We start from the raw sequence: 25,669 nt of genomic DNA on the forward strand, positions 1-25,669 counted from the left end.
TCTCTGCCGTCCAGAATTTGAAGCAAAACATCAAATCAGCAAAACACCCCAAACGGGTTAGTTACTTCCTTCATTGATCAACACTTATCATTTTAAAGTGTCTTGAAATGCATGACATAACAGGAAAATTTACCTATGGATTTAAAAAAAAAAACCAAATTCAACAAGCTGTTCTGCATTTTTTGTCCTTGCTACACGAGATCTTGAGGAGAAGTTGAGGCGCCAGACAGTTCTGTCCTAAGCCAACAGCAGTTCTGTAAAACACAGCACAGTTTCCCTTCCCTGTTTGCTTTGCTCTGTGGACTTCCACGCCTCACGTCCCTGCAACCACGGCCATCCGTCATGCTCCAGCTGCCTCTCCCTGGCTATTTGCTTAGGGCTGGGTACAGCCAGGAATTCCTGCGTGTAACAAAATGTACAAACGTGCTTTTATGTGGGGCAGTTCGATGCTGGAGAGCGCTCTCAAGGAGTTTCCCCCTTCTGTCCTGGGGAGCTGGCTTTGCGCACAAGTTCAGGGAGCAGCAGAAGTTTCTTGCTGACAAAAGTCACATGTGGAAGCAGAGGAAAGGGGTTCAACATTTATTCTATCCACCTAAGGAAATGAGAGCTTAAAAGAGTGCAGAATCCAGAATGTAAGATATGATAAGGTAAGGAAATAAGGTAAGAAGGTAAGATATGAACAGGTAAGGAAATAGCTGCTGCTCTGTATCTGGTAAGGAATGCACCCCTCAAGGATAAGCCAAGGAAGGCTCACTGTCTAACACTGGAAGACACCATCGGCAGACACAAAGTAGATTCAACTTCTGGTCTAAGAAAAATAGTCACCACCTCCTTGTTCCCTCTCTGGCAAAGATTGACCCAATTGCCCCAGATTCACATCATGGCAGTTAATAAAACCATGAGCTGAAATTAATCAGTACAAAAAAAATTCTATTTTTTCTGCTGAGACGTCACCAATTAAGACAAATTTCTCTGTCATTCCATCCTTGCCTCCTCTCCTCACTGCTTTCATTACATACAGGGATGTTTACTTCAATATCCACTGTAAAATAAATCTAGTGCTAACCACACTCAGAAGTAACATCAGTAGCTACCTACCAAGTATTTTTTAATGCATGCTAAGATTTGGAGAGTCACTTTCATATAAAGATGAGAGAGGATGTGAAGGATACGCCTTTGATGTTCAGTTCTCAATTGAAGGAGAGTTAATGTTGACCATTTCAAGAGACAACCTCCTGCAAATGCAGGCATGTTCTCTGCAACCAGCAGCAGCAGCTTTCACCTAGCTCACTGGAGCCCATTATTGAGCTCTTTACAGCATAATTCACAACAAATAGCTTGTCTCATATATTGTGTCTAATTGCTCCATAGACAAGTGCTTGGAGACAACAGACCCAGGTGCCCCTTGCAAAGCAGTTGGGCTTTCCAACCCTGGCTTACAGGGCAAGGGATTCTTTATACTGGACAAAAGCAGCACCTTGCTGTTTTAAACACCCACAGTATGAGCAAGTATAGCCAGGGCTCACTACTTGTGACCCAAGGTGAATGGTGATCTGAAGAATGTCCAAGCAGGGATGATCATTTTCAGTCCCACCTCTACCATTTGTACCCCAAGCACTGAAATTAGAGCAATTTTTTTCTTCTTAAAATACATAGAAGCAAGCACTACTTGCAACTGACTATGTACAGGAGGGTATCAGACTCATGTATAACCACAAAACCTGGTAAATGGTCTTGTGAGAAATTATTTCTCCCATTCCTGCAGCAGAGAGCAAGTAAAAGAGGGAAACAGTCTAATAATATTTAATTGCTTTTTTTCCTGTATATGAAATTTGTACAAAAGGCATGCCTTTTAAAATCTCAACACTTAAGTGCTGGAAAAAGGATCTATTTTCTTCTCTGTATCACCTTACCCCAAATCAACATAAAAACCTCAGTTACATTCACAATCCAAACAGAATGGATTAGCAGAATCACTCTGTGATTTTATTGCTTCAATCACTGCAGAACATGGAGTGCATTTGGCCAGCAGAGGCAAACCCAAAAGCAGCACAGTGCTCTCCTGCTCACTGCTGTTCCCCTCTGGTTTTGTTCAAGTCAGCGCTGAGAAAGCAAATTAAGCTTCCAACTCTCAGCTCCTATAATGGCACGAGATACACGGCACTGATTTCAGAAGTTTATATATCTTCTCTTTAAAACATGAATGGGAAGGTGTACACAAACACCCTTCTTTCCCCATCCCTTCCTTCCCATAAGAAGGGCTGTTTATTTTTTTATTTGACCTTATGAAAGGTTGGGGAAGCTATTCCACCAATACTCTGATAAAGGTTGCCCACGCTTCCTTAGGGAAATAGCCCAGGGAAGGAGGAAAAAAAACAAAAAAAAACCACCACCCAAACACCCTCACCAGCAATAAAGCAGCTAGATGTATTATTTAATGACTTTTGGATAGAACACCAAATTTTATCGACTAATTAATCCGGTCTACAGCTCACCCAGAGCTTTCCTGAACGAGAAAATACAGAGCACATAGATGTACAAGCTTTAAGTACTGCAGAACTTCAGTGCTCCATAGCCAACCAAGATAAAACTGCCTCAGATAGGGGTTTTGGTGTTTCAATTTATGGATTTTCAGGACCACCATTTCTAAAATAGTCCATGTAACTACTAACTCTAGGGAACAATCTTTTATGCTCATGGGGATTTGGAATGAAGAGGGGCTTTTCTGCATGCACTGGAAATTTATTTCAGGACTCTTGCTTAAAGGCACACATGCAGAACCAAACCAAATGAATTGTTGGTGGCTGACTTTGTTAAGCTGTAATTTTTTTCATTCATGGGCTGTGATTTTAAAGGGCTCCTCAACTGCTCGCTGGGGGAGGATCAGCACAGCTGAGGTCACTGGCACACCAACCACTATCTCCAAGTCCAAAAACTGGGAGACCCTGGCTAGATCCTGGCCTCTGGGCACACAGTTATTCCTAGGACACAGTAAAAAGCCTGGGAGAGAGGCAAGATTTTTAATGTGCAAGTACAGAAGAGAAGTTGGGTAAAAACATCACAGTAAGGGAGGCACACATATTTTAACATCATCCAGCCCAGCATCATGCAAGCTGGCCACAGCAATCCCAGGATAAATAAACTCTTTTGGAGTTCAATCCAAGGCATCAAAATAAGTCCACTTCTGTCTCCCCTTTATCTGGTGCTGCTAAGCATTTCTACACATACCACATTTCTATAATCATAACTTTGAGGTAGGGGAAGACCACCCTTCCCCTTGTCAAACAGATGAAATCCCTCATCTTCCTCCTGACTCTGTGTTTGTAAGGACATTAACCAAAACTGGTCACTTATCCAGAGAGACTGACCTGGGAAGGTTTAGGACTTCTGGGTAAGGGTGAGGGAGACACAGACTTTAGTACCTGATAAAAACACAAACAAACCTGATAAACAGCTAAGAAAAGAAGAACAGTTGATATTTATCATATAACTTGTTTTAGGAACTACTGTAAAAAGGCACATCACTGACTGATAAGATCTTCGAAATCAGTGGAGTTTATGTATACCTAGGCACAAGGGGAAAAGGTTTATTTGGAGTTTAAGGTTCTTCCTGTAGGATGCAGTGTTTATAAAGGGTATTTCTAGAACTTCCTGACTGCATTTGTGAGATCGTGCTCTCTGTGTGCCTCCAGTTCCCTCTCCACACCAGTCTGTCCCTCTCCTCTCAATACTCCTTTAACTTTTCAATTTTATTTATTATTTTTAACCAATCTGGTCAATTCTGCATTTCACTTCCTTCAAATAACAAGCAGAGGCTCATCTCCAGCACTGTTTAGTAATTTTCCAGCCATTCAATACACTCATGAAATATTACTATAACAAAATGCCAAATACTTGCACAGAAAAGAAAGAAGGAAATTTTTCCCTTAAGCAGCTCTAATGGCTTAATTGTACTGCAGCCTTTTATTCTTGCTTTTAAACACAAAAAACAAGCTCTGCACTCTCTTTTTCTTCTAGTTCAACTAAACACCAAGTGCCTTTTTAAAAGATCAAGGTCATTCAAGCAATGCAAGTATGAGAATTACTATTTTATAAAACTCTGTACCTTTTCCTAACCCTTTTTATCTTTACAGCCACCAAACTGCATACATATAGTAACAACATGTAAAGCAATCAGGGGCTGCAACCAGCTTAACACCTCCCATGCCAAGTTTCAGTCAAGGATGAATTACATTGGCAGCATTATAAACCTCTAGTGATAAACTTTTTGCTGCAATTTCACCAGTATTTAAAATAAAAAAGCCCACCACAGAAGTATCAGTGGCTTTTCCACAATTTATAAACACACACCACACACTTTATATACGAGCATAACAAGCTCCTGAAATACAGAGATTTACACTGAAGTCTAACAGAGGTGTCTGTACCCTGGCCCTCTATTGCCACCAAGGCAAGCAGGGCTTTTAATTCAACTTCAAAAATGAAAATAAAAACTTTAAAAAGAAATCAGCACTAAGGAATCAGGCACCTTTGTTTTTAGGAAATGTGATCATGTAAGGTGGCTGCATTGTTGAAACTGTGGAGAAAATTGGAGAAGGCAGGTCTAGGTCTGGCCCCCATCTTCAGCAACATGCTCTCCCATGCAGCTCCTTCACAGCCAATCTGCTGGCAGAGGAGGGGGAATTTCTCAGCTCATCAATATCATCAAGACCCACTGCATGGGGCACCTAAGGCAAAATTAGGCATTCATCACCCCACTGAACCACTGGACTTCTGACCTCAAACACACACTCACATAGTACAGACAAATCATGGAGAGGTGCAAAGATTCAAGCATTACAGTAATCACGCAAATAAATGAAACAAAAGTACATAATTGAACAAAAACTAAGCTACACATCTATAATCTCCAAGCATGCTTTAAATTAACCCAGGTAATACTTTCAGATCTCTACATCATTTTAAAGAACGAGACAGTTTGTAAATAATTGCAACCCCAGAGCCAGATCCCCACAGCAGTACTGACTGTACTTGCCAGTTCTGCTGATGCCTTTCAGCAGCTCTTTTATGGCATCCCTTGGATCACTGGAAAACAAAAAAAAAAAAAAAATAGCTCTCCAGTATTAGAACCTGGATATGTTTCCCCTTCACAGTCCTCAAGGTTCTACAAAGACGGATGTGGTGATGAGCTGCCCAGAACTCCGATTGCTACCAAGGCATGATCCCAGCGATTCACCCTCTCCTCCCGCCCCCTTCTGTCCCAGCCTGAGGCAAAGCACACGCTTCCCTCTGTGCTGCAACTTGAAGCATTAGTTAGCAACCTTCCCTCAGCTCCAGGGCATACCTTTCCACTTGTAAAACCAGGTGAACAGCCAGCATGCCTTCCAAGCACTTGGAAGCCCAGGTGGGAGTGTTCGGACATGTCAGCGAAGAAATGCAGCGAGCGCAGGTAAGCTGAGCTCTCTGCCTTTAGTGAGGGGGTGAACATGAACACATCTTTTGGGGCAGCACGCCTCTCAAAATACGGACCTGCTCAAGGTGCTGTGGACTAGGAATCATTACAGAAAAAGAAGTGCTGCCAATATTTAAAGGGAGAAAGCTAGACAGAAAGGAGACCCTTCTTTCACCTCAAGTATGTCCCCCAGAAAAATGCTTTCCACCACTAGTACAGGAATTAACAAATAAATAAAAAGCATAAATGGTCTAGAGACTCAAACAAAAAAGGTAAATTACACAGGTGTGCTTTAGCTCAGATACTAATTGCTTCTAGTGGCATCAACTAATTCTAAACACGGACTTAATTCCTGTAAAACCACATCATTTAAGAAATGTCTTTCTACAGGTGAGGGGAGGACCAGCAAGGAGCTGGTAGGTGAACTGTGGCGCTGCAACAGGCTCCAGTGTTTAGGGAAGAAGCTTTGTGATTTCCCACAGCATTTTGAAACTGACTGCTGTACAATTTCCTTCAGTGTATTTCAAGTATTGCAATGGAAACTAATCTTGCTCTCAACTACTCAAACAGGCAATTCTACATTTTAATGTACAGGAGGGAAGCAGCCACTTCTAGCCAGCAAGAAAAGAAGTAATGGGACTATCCAAACAGGATGTATGTATAATGCAGTTAAAAAAACCAACAACCTAAGTGTTTCCAGACCTCCTTGGGACTTGAGTGCATGTGCAGAACATGCTCCTGTCCTTGCACGGCAGCACAGGTCCCTACAACCCGGAAGATGTGCTTTCCATACACAGGATCAAAAGACGCTTTACAGCACATCTCCCAGCACCAGCCTGGCAAAGAGCAGCAGCAGAGGTGCAACAGTGACCAGCTCAACACTCCTATTAAAAAGGAGGGGGAAGTGGTTACATCAACAGGAGACAAACACTTTTGCTCCCAGGGAGAGATGTACACAGGTAAGGAGTCCTAATGTTACTTCTGAAAGCCCGTTTATCCTTCAAAAAGCTCACTGAAGACACTAATTCTGGCTTGCATTTTTCCTCATTTCTGTAGTACCTGGGACAAAAAGCTCTAGCTAGCAAGGAAAAAGCTTCATCACCACCCCAGTCTTCAGGTCATGGAATGTTTTCTGTCCTTGCCAGACACTGCTGTCAAAGTCTACACTTTGGACAACTCTGCAATCCCACTTTTGGAACCACCACAGACGGGGAAATCAACTTCTATCGTTAGAAAGTCCTGTAAACCCTGCTCCCCATGCCTGCCAGTAAGAAGCTTCCTTCCTAGCTGGGATAGCCATCAGTAGTACTCAGCTGATAGACTCAAGATCTCTCCTCTGATTACATGCAGGAGCTGGGAACAAAGGGGAGGTGGGGGTGACAGGGACACGACAAGTCCCCAAAACATAGTCCTTGAAGTGCAAGTTGCAAGCAAAGAAAGTCAAACAACAAAGTTATTCAAAGAGTGTAAGAACAAGCAGGCTAGAGACAAAAACAGTACTTTGGGTTAAAACTCACTTCAGACCTACTGCAACAGGTAGAGCCTGCTGGCAGAAAATTCTCCAACAGCCTTGAAAGCAGGTTTTGTAATAGTGCTTTTGATAAAACACCATACTTTAAGGTGAAGCATCTACTGTGTTTTACCCCACTGGGTGCATGTTGTAAGGATCACCTTCCCCTGATGTGAGGAGAAAATACTGCCATGAGGGTTTGCCTGCAGCATGACTCATAGAAGTCCTGTTTCCAGACAAGTGTGACACAAGAAGGAATAGAAATAAAATCGAGAGGAAGCAAAACAATACCCTCGAGTGTGGAGAAAAGGAAATGGAGACAGAAAATGATATGGAGTGAAGACATCCTCCTGGACTTTGAGATGATGTCCACCTGCCCCCACAACACTTGTCTGATGTCAAGCTGGAGCAGAAAAATGAGGTTTAGGAACATTTGCAGGTACCAAGACCGATGGTGATAAACCTCCCAGAACTGCTGTGCTGGTGGGCAGAAGTGCAGTCGTAGTGCACTGCTTTGCTATTCATGCTCCTCATCCCAGCTCCATCCTGCAGCTCTACAGCCTCCACTCAGCCAGGAATTGGGGCCACAGATGGTTTTCCCTGCTTTGCAAGGAATCAAATCCTGAGAAACCATGTGAGCAAACCCAGCCTTTGCTCCCAAGAGCTGATGCAAAACCCAAGGTGAGGGTCAGACACAGAGAGAAGGCGGCCAGCACAGCCCAGCTACATTTCTCTGCAGCTTGAAAGGGTCAGGTTTACAGCACTGAGCAAGCACCAGAAAAATAAATGATTAAAGGAAATTTGACAAGGAAAGGGGGTGGACGTGGGTAGAGAAACGGGAAGGAAGGAAGGAAAACTCAGAAGATCTTGGCAGAAAACCAATGGGTAAGAAAAGAAACAAAGAAAAAAAAAAAGAAAAAAGAAATCATTAGAAACCATCAGCTGAGTTTACCCATGGCCAAAGTGGGAAGAAATGGCCAGTGCAAGCAAGATGCTGGGAGATGCTGCCCTGCTCTGCTTGTTGCCAGGCTTGGAGCAGACCTCTCTTTCCAGCGCTGGGATTCATGTGACAACAGCTTCTTGCTTTCTTTTAGTAGTCTACAGAAACAGGGACCTGCTGCAGTTCCTATCTCCTGTCAATCAACTCCACAGTCTATCTGTGCCTTTTTTAGTCAACTGACCTTTTCTATTTTACTTCTTTTTTAAATTCTACACTGCTTTAGAAGCCTAAGTCCTACAAAAATCAAATGCTCCACTTAGCAAACAGGGCATATATCAAAAACACAGTCTCCAGAGCTGTACTTTTAGTTTCACTGATCTCTGTGCCCTCTCCACCCCTGCACAGTTCTTGCAAGAAAGATCACCTTGTGCTGTTACGAAGTGGGGGAAAAAAAGGAAAAACAAAAAAGCCAAATTTTTCAATGAATTTGTTGTAGGGGCAGTTCCTATGTCCATTCTGCTGGAGGGAAGGAAACTGAATTTATAGATTCCTCAAGTATGCCAGACCGTGTAAGAAAGAAAAATGAGGGATTGAAACCAATAGTTACGTTGTGCCTCATTCCTGAGCTCCTATTTTCCAGTCTGGTCCTGAAGAAGGAGGACAACTACCATCATCTCCCTGCAATTTGGTGGCCGACAGGAAACAATTTTGTGGTTTAAATCCAGCTAACAGCAAACCAAGCCCATGTTAAGAGCGAGCCTTGCCACACAACGCACTTTTGTTTGCAGCCTCAGGATTTAATTAAACAGGTAGATAAAACCTACCTTTTAACCCACGCTCCAGGGTGTGCCTCAGTGAGATAAAAAAACAGGCTGCAAAACCAGGTCAAAGATGATTCCAGGGCTGGTGCAGCATCTGCGCCCCACTCAAACACCACCCCACCGCACTCCTCAAGGAGGGCAGCTGCACCAAAACCCTCACTTTCTGCCCCGAAGGCAGGTTGGTTTGGTTTCTCCTTTTCAGTGCTGCATCTGGATTACCCATGGGCTGCATGGGGCCATAGCAGGGTCTAATGTGCTGACAAATTTAAAATCTACCTCCCTTCCTCTTGTGGCAACCCTCTTCCCTTCCAGTTGTCTGACCTAACACCCTCTCCATACATCCTCCACCTACAACTACTTTTCAAGCATTTCCAAAACAGAAGTAGAAAGAGTAGAAAGGGCAAATCCCTTCTTTTTTCCCCCCCCCTTCTTCATCTGACAGATCTATTATTCCCTTATAAACAACTACTTCTCCCAGAGACCGAACAAAGCAGCTACTTACATGTCATATTTTAAACAGGCATGTTTTCAGGCCAAGAAATAAACAGTTATATTTTGGCAATCCTTCATTTCCTGTCCTATTTGCGAGCGATAATGTCATAACACAGTGTGTCCCATGCCTTCCTCCCTGGCTGAAACTTGCAGCAAAATAATTTAGCTGAATGATCTGCCTTTAATACCTACAGAAAAATCATCAGAATAGGGCATAAATGTAATGAAAATGAAGGGGGGAAAATAATTTTTTTCAACACAAAGGGCAAACTGCAATACTTATGGATTCAAAATTCAGAGCAAACATCACTGGTGTCTGCTCAGATGTGGAGGGAAATGAGATTTTTGGATGGGCAAAAGAACCAGTAAGAGCCAGTTGAGTCTAATTTTCTTTCCTTAGACAGGAAAAAATACATTGGTGTGATCTCACACCACATTTTGCTGTCCTGCACACCACCACAGAAACCCTACACATATGCCACTTAACCCAGCTCGTTAAAAACCTCCAGGGGACCAGTCCCACTTGCAAACACTTGGCAGGAGCGCTCCCAGCGCACTGGAATAAACCAGGCGTGCGCTGGAGCGGCGGGGACGCTCCCGGGACACAGCCCGGCCAGGGCATCGGGCTCCATCCCAAGCAGCGCAAGGCTGCGGACCAACACTTCCTCGTTCTCTGACCTTTTCCATTTAATTACTTCCTGTGACTTTCTTGGAACCATGCATCGGAACGAGCAGGCGGCAGCCTCCGGGCATAACCGAATCACTTTAAGGGCTCAGCTCCATTCTCCCCCTCACAGGCGGAAAAGCCATGGGCAGCAGCCCATCAGGATGGCTTCGGAGAGGGTCGCCCACAGCCGCCCATCTTCTGGGTGCGCCGCTGCCCGAAATCCCCCAGCGCTGAGGTCCAGCACCGCAGCCTCTGACTTATGGTCTGGCATCCTCATTCTGCCCCCACCCTGCAACGTGGAGGCAGCACGGGCTGAGCGAGGGGCAAGGAGGAAAGCAGAAATAAAGGCTGAGATGCAGAAAGAGGCGCTTGCTTGGCAATGACAAACTGACCTCTATGTATCGATCCGAAATGGTGCAGTTCTGAAGGGACGGATGAGTTTCCAGCATCCCAAGTCCTGTTTGCTTCCCTTCTTACTTTTATAAATTGCCTCAAAACTCTAAGTGTAATTGAGCTGTTCTCAAGAAACTACTAAAAAAAAAAAAAAAGGCAAAAAGAAGGGGGGGAAACCCTTGTTATTTACTTGAAGAGGGTTATTCTAAAAGGCATCCTGACAGTGGTCCCTTTTTTCGTAATCTGGCTGTTAACATTTGCTCACAGTGCACTCAGTGAAACAAGAATAGCTATGCAAATTAAAGCCAGATATCTAGGGCAAATAGCGTGCTATACTACCATTGTTCTGACAGCTTGAGAAAACTTATCAGAAGAGCCTGTCCTTATTTCTTTTAACACCATATATATTGGAGAAAAAAAAATCAAATCACTTCACCCACCACTGAAATGAAAAAACAACCCATGAGTCACCGACTTCAGCAACGCTATCAATCAATGCAAGGCTGGAAGCGAGGAGCTTACAGAGGAAACCATGGCTTACCTAAAACACCTCTCCATGCCCTACAAAGCCAAGGCCTGTGCTAAACCCTGACAGCCCAACCATGGCCGCCAGGAGAGCCACTAGGGATGTGCACTGAGGTAGGGACCATGAAGCACCACTGACCCTGAAAGTCAACGCATCCAGACCCCAACAAAAAAGCTTTCAGTGGCCTGGGAATGGGTTGAGTACCAGCTCCCTGTGGTCACCAGCACTCCCAACCTCCAAGGGACCAAAGCATACAGTGCTGCTGGCTTGATAGGTGACCCCAGGAGAGGTGGCCTGACCCAAGAGCTCCCACACACATGAAAACCATTAGCTGAAGCCTCCCTCAGCATGGCAGTGCAGCAGCACATGGAAGAATTCACTCCCAAAACAAACTGCAGCCTACAGTCAGGGGAAAAAAATCCCCCACCTAACCATCAGAGCCAAGTGCTCGGTGTTTTACATCAACATTCACCTCTCCACTGAGCCCTGCAGGAAAACACATTTGGAAGAGGATCTCGCCTCAAGATGAAGGCTGGTGAGCGCCAGATTTTTGTCCACTGAATTGGGTTAGGTTTGACCCTGTGTTCTCAAACCCAGAGACAGGGACCCACTTCTCTTCCTCTTGTCCAATTTGAAAAGTTTAAAAAAACCCCAAACAAACCAAATGAAGAAGCAGGTTTTTTATTGGAAATGAGTTGGCCATGTTTTTCCAGCCTGCTAGGTCATGCAACTACTTCTTTTTTTGGTTTTTTTTTTCTTGTTTTGGTTTTTCTTTTACCAAATTCAAAATAACCACGATTTTAGAAGCTACACATAAACACGAATTTATAGTCTCTTCATTAAGAGCTGGCAAAATAACAATTCCTCTCAACACACACACTGGGGCCAGAAGCCATTTCCTTCACCACTCACATTTCTCCAGTAAATCACCCTAAAATACGTTTATCATGATGAAGGTGCAAGCGTGGCACATGCCACCGATTATGATCTTTTCGGACCTCAAAACCGAGCCAAAAAGTTGCACAATTTTGACGCTGCTTTATAAGCCCTGCAAGGAGTCGTTTTAAAGCACGGTACATCCTATGGCGCTTGGCACCGACCCAGTCCTGCACGCCAGTGAGTCATTCCTCTTGACTGTCAAAACCCCGAAGGAGATAGCCAGGAACAGCCCCTGGGCCAGCACGGCGTGAAAGAGCCCTTCCTGCCATTCCGCTGCAGTAGCTTTAGGTTTTACTTTGGGGAAGAAAGCATTAAAAAAGGGAAAAGGGCACCGTCGGGCATTTTGAAAGCCTCGGTGCGGCCTCTCGGGGGGTTTATTAGCGGGGAGGCGGCGGGAGGGCTGCGGACCGGGGGTGGGCGGCGGGGGGTGACGGTGAATGGAGAGGCCGCCGGTGACCGGGTTTATGAATGCGGCGTCATGTGACGGCGGCGGCGGCCGCCCTCCTATTCACAAAAACGGTGGCGGCCGGGGCGGGGATCCGCGACGTCGTGTGTCCCCCCCCAGCTCCGCTTCCCGACCCCCCCAGGCCCGGGGCTGCGCGGCGGGGGCGCGCACCGCTCCCCCCTCCCATCTCCACCGCTTCCGCCTCCGACCGCCCCCGCCGGGCGCCCCGAGCCCCTCGGCCGGGGCGGGGAGCGGCGGCGGCGCGGGGCTGCGCCCCCTCCCTGCGGTGCCCCGGGGCCCCGCACCCCGGCGGGGCCGCGCCGCCCTCCCGGGGGTTTTTATGAATGAAAGGGCCGTATGCAAATGAGCGCGGCCCGGGGGGAGCGCGAAATGGCGGATGCGCGGGCGGGCGGCGCGCACACGAACGCGCGTGTCCGCGTCCCTCTGTCCGCCCGCGGACGGTCCGTCTGTCCCTCAGTGCACGGGGTACGGAGATGAGCGACCGGCACCGGTTCCCGCCGGGGCAACAAAGCCTGCCCCCTGTTCCGTGCCCCGACCCGCCCGCCGCCCCCGGCCCCGCTCACTCGTCAGGGTAGGCTTCCTCGGTCATCTTCTCCCCGTCTAGGCTCATCCCTCGCCGCGGGCGGCCGGGCTGCGCCTCCGCATCTTCCCGAGCTTCACATGGCGAGGGAGGCCGCGCCGCGGCGGGGCTGGCGGCCGCGCCGGGCCCGACGGCGCGGGAGCGCGGGCGGCGGCGGGGGGGGAGAAGGGGGGACTACGGCCGCGCTCGTCGCCGGGCGGCGGCGGCCGGGGGCGGAGGAGGAGGAGGAGAGGCGGCGGTCAGCGCGCCGCGGGGGCGCGGCGGGGCGCGGCGGCGGCGGCGGCGGCGCGGGGTCCGGGCCCGGGGGAGCGGCGCAGCGCCCGGGGGCAGGCGGCGGCGCCGGGCCAGCCCCATGGCCGCGATCACGCCATGGCGGGGCGCCGCGGGGGGCGGCGGAGCGGGCAGGGAGGGAGGGAGCGGGGAGCCCCGGCAGGAAGCGGCGGCGCTGCCGCGGCCGCCGGGAGCGGGCAGGGCAGCGCCGGACCCAGGCGGGAGGAGGGAAGGGAGGAGGGAGGGAGCCGCAGCGGCGGCGGAGGGGAAGGAGGAGACGCGGCCGGCAGTGGCGCCGCCCCGGCCCGGCCCCCCGAGCCCCCGCGGCGCAGCGCAGCGCCCGGGGTGCGGTCCCGCCGCGTTCGCCTCCGCCCGCTGGCGCCGCCCCCCGCGCCGCAGCCCCCGCGCCCCGCCCGCCGCCCGGCGCTGCTCTCGGCCGGGCCGGAGCGACGGGGCCCGCCTGGCTGCGGCTTGTGCCGTACGGCCCGGCCCGGCCCGGCTCGCCGGGTTCAGCCTCACCCGGCCCCGCTTAGCCCTGCGCAGCCGGACCCAGCAAGATCTGGCTCAGCCCTGCCAGGCCGCACTTAAAAATCACAGAATCGATTAGGTTGGAAAAGTCCTCTGAGATCATCGAGTCCAACCTATGACCGAGCACCCGGTCAGTCAGACAGTGGCACTGAGTGCCACGTCCAGTCTTCCCTTAAACACCTCTGGGGGCAGTGACTCCACCACCTCCCTGTGCAGGCCATTCCAATGTCTAATGACCCGGTTCCTCCTAATGTCCAACCTGAAACTCTACTGGCACACCATAAGAGTGTGTCTTCTTGCTCTGTCGCTGGTTGACTTGGAGAATACCTTGCCAGATGCTCCTTTCAGGTAGTTGTAGAGAGTGATAAGATCACTCCTGAGCCCCCTTTTCTCAGGCTTAACAACCCCATCTCCCTCAGCCACTCCTCATGAGATTTGTGCTCCAGACCCTTCATCAACTTTGTTGCCCTGCTCTGGACATCTTGGCTCACCTCAACCTGAATTCTCCCATCCTGGCTGGGTTCAGCCCAGCCTGGCTCAGCTTGGTGCAGTTTGGCCCAGGGCAGCCTGGCTTGGTGCAGCTCCTCGTAGTGGCTGATGAGACCCATAGGATGCATTTCCATACCATGATGCTATGTGCCCTGTGAGTGGTCTGGCAGCTGATCAGTAGAAGAAGCCCAGGGAGCTAATGTTGCCCTCACAGCTGTTTTCTCACCATCCTTCTGTTCTTCCCACCCCACCTTGCCCTCTACGAGAGCTCAAATTTCCCCTTAGTGCCACATTCAGAATTGCTGTGAGGTGCACGCTGGCATGCTGGTAACATCATACAGCTTTTCTCGTAGGTCAGTTCAAATGTTTTTTTGCTGCAATGAACAGTGTAAACACTCTACCAACTTGTGTTGTGTTCATAGCTACACCATGACATCTGTCCTCAGGACTTGTTTGGTCCACAGAGGAGGGGTAACAGGAGCTGACTATCGAAAAAATAGTTTGGCCCATGAAGTTAAGTAACTAGCTGTGAGTTTTGGTTTTGCTTCCCCCATCAATTCCTCTGTGATTGGGCAGTCCTGGGAGAAGAAATGTGTCTGTACCACCTAAGCACATCACCTTGCCCTCCAGCTTTTGCAAACCCCTCCACTGCAGCATCCCTTTCCCACAGCAGGTAGGGAGATGTGCCATCTCTGCTCTCACTGCATTGGGATATTCAGTCTCGTTATGGCTGCAGTTCCTAAGGGAGTCATACTGATTTAACTTTCAAGTCTAGTCTATGGGATTTAGTCTTGAAGGGGCCTTCAGATTTTGGTGTGGAAATTGTGTTTCTGCTCTGCTGGGTTTCAGTTTCTAAGTGCTGTAAATTTTCTTTTCAGGAACAGAAGTGGAAACTCGGAGAGAAACCTGTGGACTGCTAGTAAATGAGATGGAGGCAAGAGCTGATCAAAGCTTTGAGGTCTTCTCCTCAGGGAGAAGCAGTGTGTCCTTCAGAGGTGGTACCAGATTTTGCAGCTTTGTAGCACAATATTACAGTAATATTCCTGTCACCGCTAGAGGTTTGGCCATAACACCAGATAATGTGTGAGAGTGCAAGCCTGCTGCCCTCCCTTTGGAAGACTGTGGGTGCTCTTTTGGGCGGCAATGCTGTCTATCCCCCCCACCCCGTTCCCACCCATTCCTTTGCAAAGCCCGGTTTGTCACCCCCTTGGCTGTGCTAATGCATCTCCCACTGAGGAGTGACACTGCTGGATCTGCTAAATGGTCCCAGCTAATAATACCCCCCAATACCTCTTTCTTTTGGAAAGTTATTCAAGGATCCAGCGTGCAGAATGGCATGATAAACATCTTGGCAAAGCTGAGCTGGCAGCAAAAGGAAGTGTCAGGACAGGAGTAGAGCGGTTGGGGGCAAGGAAATGGTAGGAACGTCTTCAGCTGCTGTACAATAAAAGACCAGATGTAATGATTTGACACAGTTCCACCCATCCTATGTCTTTTTTTTCCCCCCCAAAGGATGCTGAGATTGCACAGACCTCTAACATCCTCAAAATCTTTCATGCCAAAAATTCCTGTGATTAGTAGGAACATTGATGTGCCTGAAGTGGGGAGCATGGCATGTAGCAGTTGCTTACTACAGAAGCAGAATATGGGGAGAGTTATAGCCCTGTGAAAAACCCAGGGCAAAATCATGTAATTAAAAGGCCATTATAATGGTTGTACCTCTGAGGTGGACTGGGTATTAATCACTGTCTGATTAATACTTGAGAGCTTGTCTGTGTGATCTGGATGTAGTTTTATGTGCTTATGTTGTGTGTGCACATATTTACCCCAATGGTGAGAAGCAAATGTGTCTGAGGCTTGGAAGCTGAAGTTTTACTTGATCTAGCTTCTTGAGTCATTTCCTGTGGATTTGCAAGATCTCTTATTTGATCTCTGCTTTCACTGTCCTGCCAATTTGCAAGCTGCTAAGTGATTTATTCTCTTAATGGTTTCTCTCACTCACTGCACAACCCTCTTACTATTACTTTCACCGAAGTATTGAATTTTATTTTTCTAATATTCAGGTTACTGTGCCGGTTCTTGTAAGCCTGTTGGAGCTGACTGACTTTTCTGAATGAAAAGGCTCTCTCTCAGAGGTGTGATTTCTGTTTGTGCATTGTGTTGTTTGTACACAGAGCTTCTGCTCAAACACAGAGTAGCGCTTCCCCGCGATGCGATCGTTAAGGTACCTAGAATTAATCAGCCTTTGGTGGCAGAGCTTCAAGGCAGCAGCTCCTGAATACTAACAATTTGCCTGCTATGACTGTCCTGTGTTTTATATTCAAAAGAAACATTTCTTTTGCAGAGTAATACTTCAGCTGTTGCAGAGAACCTTGTTTCTGCTCAGATTGGAATAAACTTCCCTGAGTGCTGTTACACCTTTAGCTAGCACTTATTCAGGGTGAGAACCACTGGAATTTGAAGTGTCAAAGTTTAGGATGGCATTTACTGCAGGCTTGCAATGTAGCCTCCTGCCTTCACTTACTCTCGCTTGTAAAGCCTTTCAGCCTTTGAGCTGAAGTCTTCCGCACTGTTGATTTAGGAACCTAATTATGAATGTTGGTACCCTGTTGACTGTGCTGAATTCAATGATTTTTCCACTGACTCATTTGGTGACTTTGAATGAGTGAGGAGTGGAAGTCAGCAGTCCTGAATCATGCCATCCTCCAGACAATTACCCCGCTCCCCAATAATTTTTTTGAGCAGCAATCATATTTTAAAAGCAGCGATTGCATCTGTATTTTCCCCCATCATAATTGCTCAGAATTTAAGAGCTACAAAAACAATCTGCAACATTTCAAGTCAGTGTAAATTCTTTCAGGATTGACACTTTTTGGGAGGTCACAGTTTGGAAATACAGGGGTTTTTTTTCCAGCAGGAGTGGGACTTTAGCATGTGGTTTGGAGAATTGTTGGGATCCTTTTTGGGCACCTGCCAGGGGAAGAGGATGTGGAGAGCTCCTTGCAGTCTTCCCAGGATGTCCTTTTGGAGGCTGGTAAAACCAGAGCAGGCAAGCAGAACAGACCCTTGCTGCCAGATGAGCAGACTATTCCACTTCTCCATTTTTTGGGCTTTGTAAACCTGCATTTTACCAGGACAGAAAGTTGAGGCGATCTCTGCGCTGCTGCCTGTGTGGCTTTTCTGGCTTTTCTGGACACCATGGGATCAACTTGGGCAACTGCAGCAAATGTGCTGAGGGCTGGGAAGGCATTGACCAGTGCATGGAGTCAGGCATGAGTCATGCCTATGGGACAAATCTGGTGTCATTTGTAGCTGCGTTCCTCAAATCTTGTGCTCTCCTTCATCCTCTCCCAAAATAAAAGCAAAGTTTATTGAAATGGGGAGATAGTGAGGAAAAGCAGTATTTTCAAACCCTTGCTTTCCTACTGGGCACTCTGTTGCCCTCTTAATATTCAGCAGTAAGTGATTTATAGCCCCCCTGACATGGTGGTTTGGTGTTTCCTTTGTGTGCATAACTTCCTTTTGATATAAAGAGATGATAACAAACCTAAATTGTAGTCTCACAAGCACATGACACTTTGTGGTGCAGATAGCAGGAAAATGCTCTAATCTTGAGTTCAACACTTCAGCCTACCCACCCCCAAATTCCACCCTGGTAAGAGGGTGGCACTAGCAGGTTTAGTGAGACAGCAGTGTCGGATTCTTTCACACACAGTAGTGCAGGATGATGGTTTTGGGAGTGCCACTGGAGTCAAGTCCCTGGCATGGACTCAACAAGAGACGAGTGCACAGCTGCTTCTTGAACTTTTTTGCGTACCTTTTTGTGCTGAATGCTTGGAAGGAAAAACTGCTACAAAACCTTCACTTTCTGCTGCCAGTTCTGCAGTGGTGCTCCTGCGTGTTCCCGACTCAGCAGGGATGGTCCGTCCCTGGACCATCAAACTGAAAAATAAGTGTGCAGAAACTTTGCAAGTGTCACCACAACCTCAGGATTAGTCCTGAAGCCAGGCTACTCTCAGCATGAGGGAAGGGCTGCTCTTCTCTTGAGATGCCTTTCCACCCTTGAGAGGTTTCTGAATTTTTGATACAGCTGTTTCCAGGGCCTCATGAGAACTGAACAAACAGATGCCAAATAAAGTTTTACCTCACAGAGCACAAAAGTGGGTGGATCTCGGAAAAACACTGGACTTGTTCACACCTTTGTCTCCCCTCCTTGGGGGTCATTTGAATCAGGTTTGAACCTTTTAAGTGTATTTCAGAAAGCTGCCTTCTGATAGCCAAACTTCACTTGGGTGTTCCTCCCTTTCTCTCACAGCTATTGTGAGACCATCTCCTCTGAACACTCATGTTCCCTTTATTGCAAAGCTCTTTGATCAGCCTCAGCAGGTGACATGATGAACAGTTGACTGACTACTTTGGCAAAACCAGTTTTTGTGGCTTGACCTCCTTTTCACACACAGTGTCTTGCTGTGAGTACAGGGTCCTATTCAGTGTCTGAGTGGTTATAATTGCTGGTTTACCCAGTCTAGACCTGGTTGTGGGAGAAACCCCCGCACAGGTATCAATCAGGAAAGGCTTCTGGAGTTAAATTAAGCATTTGAAATATGGAAATGCTGACATGGCTGGGTCAGATGTTTGATGGTACACAGGGGAAATGAGTTGTATATACCCTGTCTGAATCCTCATTTACTCAGCCCTTGGCTTCAGGGCTGCTCAGTGACACTGACCCACTCCGTCCTTTGCAGATGCTTGGCCATATTTAATTTCAAAGGATGCCAGTCCACCCTCTTCTCCAGGCAGATATTTTCCCTTGTGTCAACATCCTCATAACAACTCCAGCTAGGCAAATATAGCACATGCCTTATGAGTGTCCTGGAAGGACTCAGAGGTGGAGAGTTAGAGCTAAAGAAGTCTCATGGTTAACCCCATGTGCCACTGAATAGCTTTGGGATAAGTTGCAGCACATGATGAGGAAGCTGGGAGGAGACTTTAATGGTCCTGCAGAGAACACCTCCTTAGACAGCCACCCTCCAAGATGTTCCCAAGGATTCCCATGGAAAATAATCCCGTGCTCCTTTTATGTTCTGGTAAACACATACATACTATGCCTCCCTGCCAGTTCTGAGGAGAAAAGTGATTAGTCACTCCACACAAAAACCTTTGGGAACTATACATATACTCCACTATGGATGCCAGCTCCATCTAGAAGGGAATGAAGACTCACAGCTCTGCTCTGTGTGGTTGTCAACAGAAGCTGCTCTTTGCAGGTACTGGATGCAAGGCCTTCCAGGTGCCCACTGCCAGCTGCATCCCCAGCAGTGTTTGCTGCCAGGCTTAACAAAGCCCAGAAATGCAAGCCCAGCTCATGAGAGCTTCACACCTACAAGACCAAAAGCACAAGCTTGATCCTGCTCACAGAGCTCCCTTGTTCAAGACAGTAGACTCTCCGGTCTCTTAGAGAAAAAAAGAAGGGCTGGTTATTGCTGGATGCCTGTTCTGATCTTAAAAGCTGAAAGTAAAAACAATCCAAGATATGGGGCATGCTGAAGTGGCAGCTGAAGGGCTTTTTTTGTTCCTTCTGCAGTTAATGCTGTCGTGCTAAAATTGCACACGGGTGGGAGTGGGGGTTAATTTAAGGTTTAGTGTGACCAAGAGGAATTATTTAGAAAATAGCAAATGGACAGCATTCTGAAAAATGAGCTTCACTTCCCTAACCAGGAGTACTTGACTTAAGTTGAAGAGACTATGAAGGAAACCTCCATATCCATGGCAGGTAAACATTTGCCTTTGATTCTGTTTTTCTCTTCAAGTCTAGAAACCCCAGCATTTACACTTAAATGTATATGCTGTAAGCTATGTTTAGGAAGAGAATTTCATCCCCTCCTGCACGTACTTTTACACATGATAATTATTTGACTGTAGCTTTACAAAGTATGGCTGGAGGGATGGTTTGAAAGGGAGGAGTTACATAGCACTGATGATAACTGCCTGATTCAGCCCTACTGAAGGCAGTGGCAGCAGGATCAGACAATCCAGAGGAGATTATTTTATTTTAAATAGCCATTATGGACCTTCAGTGACTTATGATAAATTCCTGCCTTCTGATTTCATGCACTGGAGAACACACATGTGTGGTGGAACCATGCATGTCTTCAGAGTCACGTGTTCAGTGTGGACATGAATCTCTGCATTTTGTCACCATTTAAAAAAAAACAAAAACAAACAAAAAACCCCACAAAAACTAACAGAGAGCTAGAGAGCTTATGAAGATGACATTTTTGTGAATGATGGTATTTTTTAATACCATCGATTTTGTCTTCATCAAACGTATCACAGAGTCTGAGCTTTTCCTTTATTTTTTACATTCTGCTTCTTCTCACCCACTTGATCTGGTCCTTCCATACAAATGGAGTTGTAGTCCAAAACTCATGGAGGCGTGAAAGAACTGCTCTATAACCACATGGTCTGGATGCAATACCTTGCACATAAGTGCTTCTCTTTGTGCCAAAGACATTACCACACTACCAGTATTTAATTTGTTACCACACAAAGTGCTCTGGATAGCTGTGACATTGAAACGCTTCCTATAAATTGGTTCCTGCTCAGCTCTAAAGACATTTGGGTCTTCTCTTTGGTGTTTTTCAGTCTAAAAAAGTACAAAGGTGAAAACTCTCCCACGAGGCCTGATCAAAATATTGTCTAAATGGCAGTCTAAATTTTGGCCTCTCTCTGGCTTGCAGGCAAAGCAGGACAAGTCTTTGTTTTCTTGAAAGAAACAGGGATGGCTGTCTTTAAAATCCTGAGGGGGTGGAAAGCAGAGATGATTTCCACCCTCCTGTGGCAAGGTCACTTCTATTCCCCCTGCAGATGGACCTACTGTAGAAAGAGGATGGGCAAGGCACCTTTTGAGAAAGGTCACCAGAGCCTATTCTGTGCTTTCTAAGGAATGCAAGCAGAGGTAAGGGCTTTGTGCCACTACCATTTAGCTGTCACCCATATCACAGGCAGAGCTTTCTTTGATCATAATGTCTCCTATTGCAGGAAGCTGTGGAAACTCTGCAGTAACTTTGCTGCACACAACTACCCCAAAAGGGACTTTGACCTTTTAACAATGGCACTTCATTATACAGTATTTTCTTGTGTTGATTTTTCAAGTATTGGGGTGGAGATAATCACTGAGAAACACGTGATCTTGAAAAAAAATTAAAATATATTAAATTATATATTGTGACTTTTGATTTAGAGTATCTTTGTAAGCATGTCTGATCTTATATGCTGATTTTCCTTTGTATCCTTCACAGTCATTTGTAGGTATGGAGGAAAGTGTTGGTCTTCCATTACAGCAGAAGGAGCTACAGCCCAAGGAGACACCTGGCTGTCAGGAAGAGGACTCAAACTCAGGAACATTTGGGAGTCATTTAAGACAGGAAGACAACATCCACTCGAGTTTAATTCCCTGTGCTTGTTTGTGAGTGTCTGGTTGCTTAGCTGTGAGTGGTGCATAAATCACCTGAGACTCTCCATTCCTCTGTAATTTACTGTTGGAAAGGACAGAAATAAATTCTAACATATTTGTGCGACACACCAGAATTACTCCAAACTTAGAAGAATTTTGGAGCAAAGTTAAATGTTTCAAGTCTAAATTGCACACTGCTAATTATCTCCTTATATTTTATGTCATCATGGATTAAAATGAAATGCTGCTGTGAAGGTGCCCCATCAAACAGAACATGATTCTAGTTGTTTGCCTTGTGTGGCTTGAGTAAAAGTGCATTTCCACCCTAGGAAAGTCCTGTATGCCCTGATTTCCAAGTTCAAAAATAACTCTCTACAGATGAAACATGTTTCTCACCCTTTAAAGTAGTGTTTTCACCTACAAATACTTGCTGCCTAAACAAGAGCTCTTTCCTTTGCACTTGTGCCAACATGCAACTTGGATAAAGAACTAAACTTAGATTCATAGTTATAGTGCTTCCACTGACTTTTTTGGTTTTGTTTTTTAATAATGACTGTAAGACATGTGCCATCTCTCTCCTGAATTTTAATCTTTCTAATGAAGGTGTGTTTGAAGAAGGCACACCCTTCAGAAGATGTTTTGTGGTATCATCTTTGAGCCTTTAGTGTTGAGGACCAGCTGCATTTTCAATTTTAAATGCACTTTTCAGGGTCTTACATCACAGAGGCCTAAATTAAAACACACTTACCATAAAGAGGTGCAGCACATGCATTCATCCTGGAAATTGCACTGCGACATGAAAGATATCCAAGCCCTACATGTAATTTTGAAGATGAGCAAGCCTTGGCCTTTCAGATGTCCCACGTGAGGGAAGTGCACCCACGTCCCGCAAAATTGTAAGCTTCTGAATCATGGAAGCTGGATCTTAAAGCCTCTAATTCCCACTGAATTAGAGATGTTTGACGATGTGTGTGGCTGTGAAAATTAATCCCAGTGCTGGACTGGGGGTGGCCGAATGCCTGGTGGATGTGAGCCTACGAAGGAACCCCTGTGGTCCAACACTCAGGGTGACCCAGGGAGATGCAGAACTCAGCGATGGGCAGCTCTCACTTTGTGCCTCCCAGCTCATCCTCCACATGTTATTCAGGATCAGGGATCAGGATCTGGTGGCTCCCCATGGCATGAAAATTTTCTTTAGTGGTTTGCAGGCTGAAAAAGGCTGGTCATGCCTTCTGTAAAGAATTATCTGATTAGCTCTAGATGTCTTTCTCCTAATTTAGGTTATTGGAGAAAATTTTTCTTCTCTAGTATGGTGGCAAACACCAGGAGTGAGAGCACTGCACCTCTATTTTGGACATATATACCATGATGAGAGCAGCAGCTGGTCTTTAACTTCACTCCCTGCAGCTATGGAAACCTTGCCACAGGTTGTGCACCCTGCAGAAACAGAGACCTCCTTTCGGGGTTCATGGGTTTAATGCCAAATTCTCTCTCCATACACATGGCTCCCAGGAACCAAAAAATAGCTTCAGAGAGCCATCAGCTTCACTAGCTTGCAGGTATACAGAGGGAACCCCCAAACTTCAGCGTGAGTGAGACTTCCCTTCCTGCCTTTATTTAATGTCAGTTTCACTTGCAGCTGTTCAGGGGAAAGGTTTTTTCGCAATCTCTTTCAAGTATCAGATACTGGCAATCCCTCTCCTGGAGTGCTGTGGTTGGAGAGTATCCTGGGCTAACTTGGGAGGGCAAGGCTCTCCCATATCTAAACATTGCAGTAAATGTTACTCAGCCTCCTGTAGGGTTACTGGGCTTGACACAAATGTCCTAGCCAAGCTCACAAGGAAGAGGAAATATGGGAATATACACCACCAGAAGACACTATCTCCCTTGACGTTTTTGTCTGTAAAACAATAGCTTACAGAGCGTTTTTAACTGAAAGGTGTTGTTGGCCTTTTTCCTTTTCATTTTTTGACTTTTGTTTCCTGTAGGAGAGTCTCTGGAATTCCTTAATGTTGTCATCAAGTCCTAGGGATTTTTTTCCCCCTCTTTTAGCTGTGCTACATCTCCCAGGTTGCCATCAATGCAAAATTGCTGAGGGAAGACATTTCTGTTTAAACTGGAAGCCATGAATACAAGAGCTTCTCCTCCCAAAGGAAATGTTGTTTTTACTTCCATGTCCCCAGCCTTACATCTTTGCTTTGTACTCAGGTATTTTCACTTGAGACTTCCCAGTTTCCTAGAAATTCTCATTTACTCTCTTGCTGAGTCTGTGGAACAAGAGACTAAATCCATCTTGCTTGGAAAAAAAATTAAAGAAAGAACAATAAAACCGTAATTGAAACATTTTGCTGAAAAATGTCACAGCATAGTGATTTTTGAAACAAAAGCCAAAGAAATACTTTTTGCTTTTCTAAATTAGGAAAAGAAATGCATGTGTATACCCATTCAGTTGGAGTGGAATTGGAAAATCTTTGTTTCATATGCAGTGCCAGCTTCAGGAAAAGGACAGTCTGGCTTTGTCTTCTTATGTGTATTTGTGTGTCTTTGTTATCAATATTTAGCAGTCTTGGGAAGTTTTACTGTGATGTTGAGGAGAAGGCTGCAATTCCAGGCACTAAGGTGGCTCCTTTGGAAAGGCTAAAATGTGGCTGCCTGCTCTTAAGAACTTCTCTAAAACCACAGGGACTCTGCACCCCACTTCCTTCTAACTCAGGACAACCAGATGTCCAAGGCTCAGGTCCATTCTGAGGTCCTAACAAGCATCTTTGGGATATTGTTTTGTCCCAATTTTTTTTTCCTGGATATGTTTTGTTTTGTTGTTTTTTTTTTTTTTTTTTTTTTTTTTTTTGGTGTTTTGTTTTTTTTTTTTTTTTTTCAGCAAGCCCTGCTTCATCTGCAGTGATCTGATCTTCTTCCACTGAAAAAGACAGGAGTCTCCCATGCAGGAGACTTGTGCCTCACCCACCACACCACCCTCCCCAACTTGTTCTCCTTCACTGCTCCTTTCTCTCTTTACAGTCATCACCCAACTGTGAGCTTTGGAGCTTTGTAACCTCAGTGCATTTATATCCCTGCTCTCCCAGATCTCAAGGGATAAGTTTCTGTCAGTCCCACCCAGAGGGACCATTCTTGTGTGCAATGACTTCAGGGTACATCACGCAGAACCTCAGTCCAGGATTCCCTGGCCAAAACTGAGACACCACGTTCCCTTCCACCATGTGAAAATGAAAGTAAGCTTGGCCACAGCAAAACCACAGAGCAGTGGTGAAGCCTTCAGTGTTGGTGGAGGTGGAATAAAGCACACAAATCTTTACTTCAGATTTTCAAGGGGTGCAAAATACATGGATGTGCCTGTCAGCAAGACTTCCAGAAGGACAAAATGTCACGGGGATCCCCACTACGAAAGGCTGCCCTAAGGTCGGTGACACAGGATTTCCGCAAGCTGGTGCTTATCTTGTAGACAGATCTCCTGGGGGGTGAAAAGTCAGACACACACACACAGGTACAGTGAGCACAGCTGTCTGTTGTGGGGCTGTAAGGAACTGCCGGAAACCCACGGAGGAAGATGCAAAAAAACCCCAAAAATGTAAAGGGGAAAGGCGGGAGGGAAGAAGCTGTTTTTGTCAAAGCTTGGCTGCCCTTGCAAGCAGAGTAACATCACAAAAGAGACACATGGTTATGCAGGTTTAGACCATGAAATCCTTTTGGAGTTTTGTAGATGGTGAAGTAGAGAGAAAGAAACTTCACTGAACACCTGTGCAATGGTTAACGTGATGTTTTCAGGAGAGTTCACCCATGAGTAGGCACGGTAGCTTGCTGTGCTGATAAAGCTAATTTCTGCTCTGAATTTAGGCAAATGTAACACATTAGCAAATGTGACAGAGGTAGAAAGATTAAACAGGAACAGTTTGCCTTTACCCTACCTGCTTCACACACTCATGTGACGACAGAATCTGCATTGAGCATTTTAGAAGCTCTTGAAATTCTGAAGTCAGGTGGCCTGGATAATACTGACTCACTTCTTACGTAGAAGTTAAGAATGGAGTAAAATGGGGTACTTGAGGGCTCAGTTTGGCCCAAAGGAGCAAAGGTTTGTTGCTTGCTCCATGTCTGCATGTCAGGAAGGCATAGAACAAAAGC

At 46.3% G+C, this 25,669-nt stretch overlaps 1 protein-coding gene and 1 long non-coding RNA gene across 2 annotated transcripts in view; one reads left to right on the forward strand and one right to left on the reverse strand.

Annotated features, from left to right (window-relative positions):
- Window positions 1–12,909, reverse strand: part of SPRED2 (sprouty related EVH1 domain containing 2) — a 59,118-nt gene extending 46,209 nt beyond the window's left edge. The window contains exon 1 of the mRNA XM_058019785.1: window positions 12,770–12,909. Coding sequence (XP_057875768.1) covers window positions 12,770–12,816 — 47 coding nt within the window. The 5' untranslated portion in view covers window positions 12,817–12,909. The remainder of the gene's footprint in view (window positions 1–12,769) is intronic.
- Window positions 12,551–24,254, forward strand: LOC131080974 (uncharacterized). Its single transcript, XR_009114230.1, has 3 exons — window positions 12,551–12,777; window positions 14,952–15,068; window positions 16,137–24,254. It is a non-coding gene; the product is annotated as an uncharacterized LOC131080974 (long non-coding RNA).
- The last annotated feature ends 1,415 nt before the right edge of the window (window positions 24,255–25,669 follow it).

Source organism: Melospiza georgiana, chromosome 3 (assembly GCF_028018845.1).
Source record: "Melospiza georgiana isolate bMelGeo1 chromosome 3, bMelGeo1.pri, whole genome shotgun sequence".
In the NCBI taxonomy this organism is placed as follows: domain Eukaryota; kingdom Metazoa; phylum Chordata; class Aves; order Passeriformes; family Passerellidae; genus Melospiza; species Melospiza georgiana.